The sequence below is a fragment of the Dama dama genome, chromosome 28 (assembly GCF_033118175.1).
Source record: "Dama dama isolate Ldn47 chromosome 28, ASM3311817v1, whole genome shotgun sequence".
NCBI lineage: Eukaryota > Metazoa > Chordata > Mammalia > Artiodactyla > Cervidae > Dama > Dama dama.
The window spans coordinates 41,857,262-41,867,131 of record NC_083708.1 but is presented as its reverse complement, the minus strand read 5'-3'; the positions used below and the strand labels follow the sequence as shown (position 1 = coordinate 41,867,131).

Sequence of the window (9,870 nt, the reverse complement as noted above, 5' to 3'; positions counted from 1 at the left end):
AGTTGGACACGACTGAGCAACTAAGCAGCAAAAGTCCAGGACTAACTTTAATAAGAGTCAGAAGAATTCAGGAGTACTAAAGGAGCGATGGAAATGTGGCCCCCTGGACAGATATGAAAATAGTGCCAGTGATTAAGCAGACTGAAGGACTTAGCATGTGTCATTCCCCCCATCAGGAATTTTCCTCCAGATCCTCCATATCTCAGCTTAAATGTTGAAAACCACCCATAATCACTCAGTCACAGCTCATGACTGGCCACCCTGGCCTGTTTTCCTCATAGCACTACTTGCCAGTATACTGCCTGTTTGTCATTATGCATGCTCTTTTTCTCAATTATAGTAAAAAGCCTTGTCAAGCAAGTTCAGCATTCAATCAAAACTTCAGTAGCCTGACACATAGCTGGCATTCAATAGTTGCTGAGTAAGGGATGCCCACTTAAAGCCTGAAAGGTGTCAGCTTTCAGATGAATTCTTTAATCAAGACATGTTGCTAGTTGCCAATGCAAAACAGCTTAACTGTAACGTTCTGTTTGATAGGAAAATATTGAGGTATGTCCCTAGTGGTTTAAATACTCATACAACCATGATAAGACTCACAAAGTATTCCAGGCATTGGGAAAAACATAATTCAATGGATTGCTCTTTCAGCCATCTCTTTTTATTTACAGTTTGTGTTTAATGCAAATCAATTTCATAACATGAAAAGTTACTATGAATCAAAGCATAAATACACAAACACAATATACAATCCAAAACAGATATACAGCATTCAGGTGTGAAACAAAAGGGAATGTTCATTCACACACACAGTAGCTTGAGATCTGTTGGATATGGTTATTCCAGTGTTGGTTTCTAAAGATGGGGAAAAAAATGACTTTGGTTTTCAAAACTACTGTGGCCATATTAGATTTTGGAATATCTAAGCATCAGTGTGTGACCATGTGAACAAAAGACTTTAGGGAGTGTCTATTTTTTAAAAAGTTGCTGTGCATCAAGGCAGTTGTGAAAAGATTTACTTTCCAAAATCAAGCCCATTTTAGGCTTAGGACCAGGTTCTAACTATCTAAAAATATCAAATGATAACAGAAAATGTTCCAAATGTGGCTACTCTGATTCAGTTTAAAAAGAAGTATTTACAGAAAAGAGTATAAAAGTTTTTCTAAATTCAATGTAAGCAAGCTTCCAGTATTGACTTCACAAATATTTGATTTACAGTTTGGCTCCTTCACATATTAGCCTTTTTCATTTCAAAATTTGTCAATTTACCTTCAAAGCAGATCATTTTTTAAACTGTAAAAGTTATTCAATGTATGCAGAAATAAAAAATATTTTGAAACTCACTGACAGCAATGTACTTCTACACTTTGTTATCTATTGAACGAATCTAGTGTTCTTTTTCAATAGGAATAGTATGTAAGCAAAATGTATTCATTATGCTTGAATTTGGGGTAGATTAATCCATCATTGCCCTGGCACTATATAAAAAGTCAAATGCAATATCAGCCCAAAGCCCCAGAGGAAAAGTTCAGTTCCCAAGAGAACAGTTGATAGCTTAACATAAAATTTTATCTATCAGTATGTCAGCATTAAATTAGTACTGCTGAAACAACACTTTGAGAATTTACAGTAACTCCTGGAAGTTCCTGCTAATGTACATACAAATAGAATCACAGAAGCTTTCTGTTTTACCTAATTGTTTTATGGCCTTATAAATTTAATGAACCAAATGCAAACTGAATCTCTGTTCCACAGCCCATTCTTTATCTCTAAGTAAGATAAAATCTATTCTCATTTTCAAGGTAGAGCTTTATGTGTCCATACGTCTTAAGCCACATTTAAGGAAATCATCTCAACTAATTTTGGATGTTGTCTCTCTTCATCTTGTGCAGGTAACTCCAGCAGATTTAATATTGCCATTCATCATCTAGTCAAACCCTTCACATGCTCTTCAAACAAATTTGGGATCCTCAATAATTTCTGTCAATTAAATAAGGTGTGGAATTAGCAGATTTATTCAATGAAGACTTCTTTTTCTTTTTTTTCTTTGTCACACAGGATGTATAGATGCCATTTGAACTGGATTTAGAAGATGGTGAAGTACAGATGTTTCTTCGCCTGAGTCTCTTAACAGTAGAGATGTAGAAGGGAGACCGAGATCACAAAGAGACTGGCTGTTGACTGCAGAGTACCATCGCTTGCCTTGGTGGTGGCATTGGCTGGATGGGGGGCAGGTGAGGTAGTCTGGGAGGAGTTATTTGAAGGTGTTGCAACAGTTGTTTGATTTGAGTAAGTCTAAAATATATAAAAAGTTACATTGATCAATTCCCACGTTACAGTTGTCTCTCCACATACATTTAACACGCCAGTAAGATAGATGATACAGTCTCAGGTTGTTTTTTTCCACTATTCCCTTACCCACATCATTTCATTCTGAATTTCTTAGTCCCACCAAGATCCTTTAGTTTCAAAAACAACTACCTAGTGATGATTAATGACTGCAAATAACAATAACCAAAATCAAGCAAACAAAAATGTCTTCAGTAAGTATGTAACTCCCAAGTGTATGACTTGACCCTTAATTCTTTATAAAGTAATAAGGAACCAAATTAACTAACCCACTTTCTGTGATTATACTGACTTACTGGTGTTACAAATAGGCTTCTTCTACTTTCTCAAGAAGGGGGAGATTTTAAAGTTGCACTAATAACTTGGATTTTAAAATACTGTCATTTGAGACATATGTTATGAGAATTAAGTCTCTGTCTTCCTGAATTCGTTGGGTAACTTTCACCTGTTTAATACAACCTTGCATTAAACTTAAGGGGCCCCGGGTATCTTATCTGCTCCTTTGAAGTCTGGAAATTATATACAGCCCTTCTCAAAAATGGCTACAATATTTGTTTTAAGTTGAAAAATGTAATGAGCCTCTGCCTTAAGGCAAAATGATCTCACGCAAAGCATCATGAAGTCGGAATGACTTCACAACAGAGGAGAAGGTTCGATGTTGGTTTCACAAGCAGCAGCCTTCCTGCCTGGTCACTAAGCCCAGCACTGTGGCCAAGGACCAAGGTCCCCCAGCACCCCAGTGCCTGAGTGGCATCATTCACCACACTATTTTTCAAGTCATAAAATGCACAGTCCAGCAGGGCACGTGGTAATCTCTCCTTTGTCAGGGAACAAAGGCAGATGGGAGATTTCAGCTCTCACTGCAAGAGAGGGTTTTAAAGGGCTTCTGATTACAGCCAGGACAACAACCTGGCACCAAGCAGGTCTGGGCCACATATATGATTGGCTACCTATCAATTCAAAGATAAAACCATTTTATCCTTTGTTGTAAATCTATAGAAATCCCAGCTTCTTTTGTTGTAAAACCCATAAGGACATTCAGCCAACATCGACTAAAAATTTTATAAATCCTATCTAAAATAGACTAATTTTTAAAATCTCAATGAAATTGAATAGATTTATTTGGCACCTACCCAACAGAGTGTGCTACCAAGAATAAAAGCACTCCCAGTAAAAGGAAAGCGTAAATAATATGGGGACCAATTTAAAACAGGGCTCGTTATTTGGGGGCAAGACCTAATTTGGGATCCCTGAAGGTAATCTATTCTATCCAACAAAGCCTTGGTGCATCAGGTGAGCTTAAAAAAAAAAAAAAAAAGAACCAAAGCCCAGTGCATCCATAGGAGAATCAAAGGGTCCTCTACACCAACGAAAAAAACTAATGTTAATATACGAAATTGACAGTAAACATAAATTTCCCTACTAAGCTACCAAAGATTTGTTTGCTTAACCTCAAATCCTCTGAAATTTAGGGGTGTGGGAGGGAATCTGGCTGGGAAAGGAGATGGGGCAGGGTGGGAGAGACCAGCGTTTCCAGCGGCCACGCCCCTCCCCCACCGAGGAATAGAGAAAGGCTCGGGAGAGCAGCCGGCCTGCAAAACAATAGGGTACAGTTACCCGGTCCGCGGGGCGGAAGACTAGGAGCGCTCCTCTCAGCCTGCGCTCCCAGGTGAGCCCGGCGGCTGGATGTCTGGGGACCTGGCGCACCCAACTTTTTCGGAAGAAGTGCTCAGGAGACCCTCCTCAGAAAGCCCCAAGGGAAGGCGATGGAGACCCAATCGCTCGGGCACCCCTACCTACCCTCCAAGTCCACGCTACCGGAGACCAATGCCCCTTCTCGCCCTCCCAGCGCCCCCCAACTTCGGTCTCCCAGGCTCAGCCGCCGCTGGCCTCCCTCGCGGCCGCCGCGCATCCACCCGCCGGACACCGTCGGCAAGATGTGTTCCCGGGACAGAGGATCTGAAAAGGCCGCGGGGACACGGACAAAGCCTGGCGGGCACTCGGGACCCACATGTCCCATCCGCCGCCTGTCCAGAGATAGTCCATCTGGCTAACAGAGGGTTCCGTGGGTGACCTGTAAGGTCGTCCCCAGCAGAGCACAGGGTCAGGGGAGGGTCCCCCCCCAGACTTCAGCCCCGAAACACGCGGGACTGAGGTGGGCTAACAGGGTCAGAAACTGGGGCTTGCTCGGGATCCACGAACTAGCTCTGAGAGTGGAGGATGGGCGAGGGCTGCGCCCCCCGAAGGGTATCTTCCTCTTTGTGTGATGCGCTAGGGGACGCGAAGACACTCGTACAGGGAAGCGGGGCGCTCGTGGGATCCACGGACGACCTCCGCAAAGGGCCTGAGGTCTCTGGGCGCTCCAGAGGTGGGGAGGGCGCATTCTTTCCCGCTCCGCGTGAAAGCGGGCGGTGGGCGTCAGGCAGCCTGTGAAGCGCCGTGCGAAACCTGGGGCGGGGCAAGGTCCTCCTGGCCCACGCGTGGAGGTGCTTTGTTCTCGGGGCTGCCTAAAGGGTGGGGGCAGCCTGCCAGGAAGAGGAAAGTGGGCTCCAAACTGCCGCCCCCTCTCCCCCCAGATCAGATTGTACTAGATTCTCTCTCCTAGTTCGGGTCCACAACCGAAGGTGGGGGCGCAGACCGGTTCCCTGCGGGCGGTCCCACCCGCCCCGGGCGCGGCCCCTGAGCCCCCTCGCCGGGCGCCAGGACCTCACCTGCGTAGGTAACAGCAGCGCCAGCAGCAGCAGCCCCAGTCCGAGCCTGGCTACGATCGCTCTCCCCATGTCCGCTCCGTCGGTGCGCAGCGCGTCTCGCTGGATTGCAGGGTGCCGAAGGACCGCTGGCGGGGTGCAGGCAAGGTGGGGAGCGCGGCCGGCGGGCGGGACCTTATATACCGGGCCAGCCACAATAGCCGTGACGTGGCGCCGCCCGCCCACCCGCGCTCCCCTCCTCCACCGCCGCCCCCCGCGCGCGCCCGCCGGCCGCCTCCCCTCCTCCCGGCCCCCGCCGTGTTCCCAGCGCCCTCTCCCTCCGCCGGCCCGGAGACCCCGGGGCGGCAGGTGGGCGGCCGGCGCCGCCGGCTCCCGCAGGGATGCTTTATGTTTTCCCCGGGCGGGCAGTGTGCAGGCTGGCGCAGGCCGCCCAGTGACTCCCACACAGGACGCGGGGCGAACTCGTGAGCTACACACGCCGCTCCCAGGCCAGGGCCCAAGTTTCCTTTGTTTCCCCGGACCTGCCATCTTATCCCCCCAAAAGAAAAGTCGTGAGCCTCCGGCGCAGCGCGCGGCCTCCAGTCCCGGCTCTAGCTGCTGCGCGGACCCCGACTTGGGATTTCTGAAATCTCCGCCCCATAGGAAAGGGGACCTTTCGGGCTTTGTGGGTGTCCCGGACCTGGCAAGGGGCACCGGGCGCACGCACGCGCGCGCCCTTCCCAAGCTGGTCGGTCGGGCTCGCAGGCGGCGCCTCTGCCCCTCGCCCGGCGCGCCCTCCCCTTCCCCCCGCCGCTCGCTTTGTTTTTGGAGCTCCTCGTGCTCGCCGGGCTGGGAGGGTTCCCTGGGGCATCCCACGTCCGCATCCTCCCGAGAGGTGGGGAGCCGCCCACCGGGCGCAGACTCGCTGCCCCGACACCGGCGACAACCGAGTTTTGGTTCTCGGCGCTCCTCCCGGCCGCCGCTGGCGGACAGGGGCGAGGAGACTGCGACCTGCCCTGACGGACGGTCCCCTTCCCCAGCCCTAAAGGCCCCTTCAGCGCTCCCCACGTGGCTTTGCTACTAGGTCCCACCCAGGGAGCGGGAACCTCCCCGGCGGTCCCTCTAGAATTCGCTGCCCCAGTGGAATTCCTGGGGACAGGCTTTTTTTGGCCTCTGTTGGAACGCACTTGCTCATTTATCTGTTTAAAGAGCAAAGCTTTTGGGATAAGGCTATGACTGTTCCATAGCTGCCATTAGGCAGTTTAATGAACTGGCTCCTGTAGGAGATTAGTCCTTATTCTGCAGATTTGAGTGGAATATATTTTCCAACCATCCTACTGTGGCAACTTTCAAGCATACAGTGAAAAGTAGAAACTATTTTACTGGTGGACGTTTTTTAATTTAATTTGTAATTGCGTTAATCTTTTTTATTTAAAGTTTGCCTGTTTTCCAGTCTTGGAAGCAGAGTCCAAACATAGTAAGGCTATTGTTGTTTAGTGGCTCAGTCCTGTCCCGACTCTTTGCCACCCCATGGACTGTAGCCCGCCAGGCTCCTCTGTCCATGGGATTTTCTGGCAAGAATACTGGAGTGGGTTGCCCATTCCACCTCCAGGGGATCTTCTCGGCCCAGGGATGAAACCGCATCTCCTGCTTGGCAGGCAGATTCTTTATGACTGAGCCACTAGGAAGCAGTATGGCTGTAAATGTATTTAACTGTTACTTTTGCAGAACAGCCTAGTTAAACAAGGTTTGTTTTATGGAAGCAGAGTAGAGATGGAATCCACAGTAGCCCGTCTGTGACTGAATGGGCTTGTGCTTTACTGGCCAGTCACTTTAACTCAGTAACTTTCCACTTTAGTACATACTTGGGAACACAGGGATTTCTGTCCTGCACCAGCGGACTTTCCTGTTTTACAGTGTTATCACACGGTTTAGAAATAACCTGGTCTTTTCCAGGGAATGAATGGGCTGTGGCCCAGAAGTGCCTAGTCCCAAGGGAGGTCCCATAGTAAGTCCTTCAGAGAATGCGTGTTGAAGTAAATGGTGGTATTCACAGGATACATTAATTATTTTGTCCTTCATCTTCTTTTCCTATTCTTTCTTTCCTCCTCCTCTCTCCTCCTTGTTATTGATTTCAAGAGATGAACTAATGGAGTGCTGAAGAAAAGACTCTAGAGCCAGCTCTCCTTGGCCCAAATCCTGGTTGTGCTACTTTTACCTAAGGCAAAAAGCCTCAGTTTCTTCATCTTTAAATTGGAGATAATGGAGACATTATTAAATTTATTAAAGGGTTATTGTGGGACTTCTCTGACGGTCCAGCGGCTAAGCCTCCACACTGCCAGTGCAGGGGGCCCAAGTTCAATTCCTGGTCAGGGAACTAGATCCCACATGCCGCAACTGAGAGTTCTCAAGCCACAACTAAAAGATCCTGAGTGCCACAACTAACAATCCCACATACCAGAACGAAGATCAAAAATCCCTTGTGCCGCAGCCAAAACCTGGCCCAGCCAAATCAATGAACAAATATTAAAGGGTTATTGTCTATAAAGTGTTAGAACAGAGCCTGTATTACACTGGGAGCTCTCGGGTAATATATGCTCCTGCCCTAAAGGTCCCAGGAACCTTCTTTGCAGCTTCATGATTCATGAAAGACATACCAAGCACCAAAAAGTACTTAAATCTGGTAAGGCACCTCATCACCAGTTAATGATCCCGCATAATTCACAAAGCAAGACCCTTCAGATCTGTCCAGCAGTTCCTCTGGACATCCTGTAAGGGGCAGTACCTGTGGCCATTCTGTGGCCTGGAGGCTTGCACTCCTAGGGAAGTCCTCACTACAAACCCCCATGCCGCTCTATTTCCTATATGGCAAGAATCTCAAGTAAACTGCTTGAACCTTTCTTCTTGGTTTCTTTCTGTGAATTCCTTCTTCCTATTCATTCTTCTCTTCTGGTTTTCCGTAGTTGTTTGCTTTTCCATTTGGCCAATAATAGTTCAAACTCCTAAGACTAAATCGTGAATCTCAGTGGTTATCCTGGAATATTTCTTAAGTCACCCATTTTTATATACATTTTTATAAAGAAAAGTATTTCATGGAATGATCTTGAAACCGATGGATTCCATAAATTGGAATCATAGCTTTAAGTTTTAACATTTTTTCATGAGTTGCTTTTTAATGTGAAATGGTAATCCTAACTCTAGGGGGACAGAAGATATTATTTGACATTTTTAGCACTTGTCAACAAAACGGATGTGAAATGTGATAGAAATTCCATGCATTTACTTTTGATCTATGCTGGTTTTTTAGCTAAGCTTTTGCTCCACACCCAGGAACTCCAGCCGGGAGATGGCAGTGAAGGTAACCTAGTGAAGGAGCATTTTTGGTTGAGTAGGTTTCAAGTCCCCCTGCTAGAGTTTGTTTAATCAGCGGGTGATACAGCCGGACTCTCCGTGGGGACGTGCTGCCCCCTACTGGCCATGTAAACCCCTCAGCTCTCACTGCCAAAAAATAAAACCCCTCCCTTGTGCGAACTATAAAAGCTTTGAAATGTTGAAGCCTTGTAAAGCTAACAAACTTTACTAAAGAACCTCTTGATGAAGGTGAAAGAATGAAAAGTTGGCTTAAAACTCAACATTCAAAAAATTAAGATCATGGCATCTGGTCCCATTACTTCATGGCAAATAGATGGGGGAAAAGTGGAAACAGCGGCAGATTTTCTTGGGCTCCAAAATCACTTCAGTGACTGTAGCCACACAATTAAAAGATGCTTGCTCCTTGGAAGGAGAGCTATGACAAACCTAGACAGTATATTAAAAAACAAATGTCACTTTGATGACAAAGGTCTCTATAGTCAAAGCTATGGTTTTTCCAGTAGTCATGTATGAATGTGCGAGTTGGACCATAAAGAAGGCTGAGTGCCGAAGAATTGATGCTTTCGGACTGTGGTGCTGGAGAAGACTCTTGAGAGTCTCTTTGGACAGCAAGATCAAAGTAGTCAATCCTAAACGGAATCAATCCTAAAAATTCATTGGAAGGACAGGGGCTGAAACTGAAGCTCCAATACTTTGGCCACCTGATGCAAAGAGCTGACTCACTGGAAAAGACCCTGATGCTGGGAAAGATTGAGAGCAGGAGAAGGGGGTGACAGAGGATGAGATGGCTGGATGGCATCACCGACTCAATGGACATGGGTTTGAGTCAACTCCAGGAGATGGTGAAGGACAGGGAAGCCTGGCGTGCTGCAGTCCATGGGGTCACAAAGAGTCGGACACAACTGAGCGACTGAGCAACAACAATCAGTCTCTTAGGCTAGAATTTGAATTTGGTGTCTCCATTGTGTTTTGGCAAGGATGTGAGAAAGCCAGTCTTCTCATCCATGCTGATGGGATTATGGAATGGAATTTTATATTTATCAATATTAAAAATATATGTTCCCTTAGACCTAACAGTTCCAATTTTAGGAACTTAGCCTACAGCTATACTTACAGAAATGCAAAAGGGTCTATGTTCAAGGATATTTTGCAGCACTGCTTGTAAGAGTAAAGGATTAAAATGACCCAATCAAAAAATGGGCCAAAGAACTAAACAGACATTTCTCCAAAGAAGACATACAGATGGCTAACAAACACATGAAAAGATGCTCAACATCACTCATTATTAGAGAAATGCAAATCAAAACCACAATGAGGTGCCATTACACGCCAGTCAGGATGGCTGCTATCCAAAAGTCTACAAGCAATAAATGCTGGAGAGGGTGTGGAGAAAAGGGAACCCTCTTACACTGTTGGTGGGAATGCAAACTAGTACAGCCGCTATGGAAAACAGTGTGGAGATTTC

The 9,870-nt window shown here is 46.6% G+C and overlaps 1 protein-coding gene across 1 annotated transcript; it reads right to left on the bottom strand.

The window, feature by feature from the left end:
- Positions 1–627: 627 nt before the first annotated feature.
- Positions 628–5,216, bottom strand: CD24 (CD24 molecule). Its single transcript, XM_061131439.1, has 2 exons — positions 5,058–5,216; positions 628–2,292 (listed from the first exon to the last, which is right to left on the bottom strand). The coding sequence occupies exons 1-2, from the start codon at positions 5,124–5,126 to the stop codon at positions 2,125–2,127; spliced, it is 237 nt and encodes a 78-aa protein (XP_060987422.1). The 5' UTR covers positions 5,127–5,216; the 3' UTR covers positions 628–2,124.
- Between the last annotated feature and the right edge of the window lie 4,654 nt (positions 5,217–9,870).

What these genes read in the sequence shown, in the direction of transcription:
- CD24 (XM_061131439.1), bottom strand. Translation starts at nt 5,126, where the DNA reads ATGGGGAGAGCGATCGTAGCCAGGCTCGGACTGGGGCTGCTGCTGCTG. An exon ending in CGCTGCTGTTACCTACGCAG is followed by an intron (nt 2,293 to 5,057) that starts GTGAGGTCCTGG and finishes TATATATTTTAG; the next exon opens with ACTTACTCAAATCAAACAAC.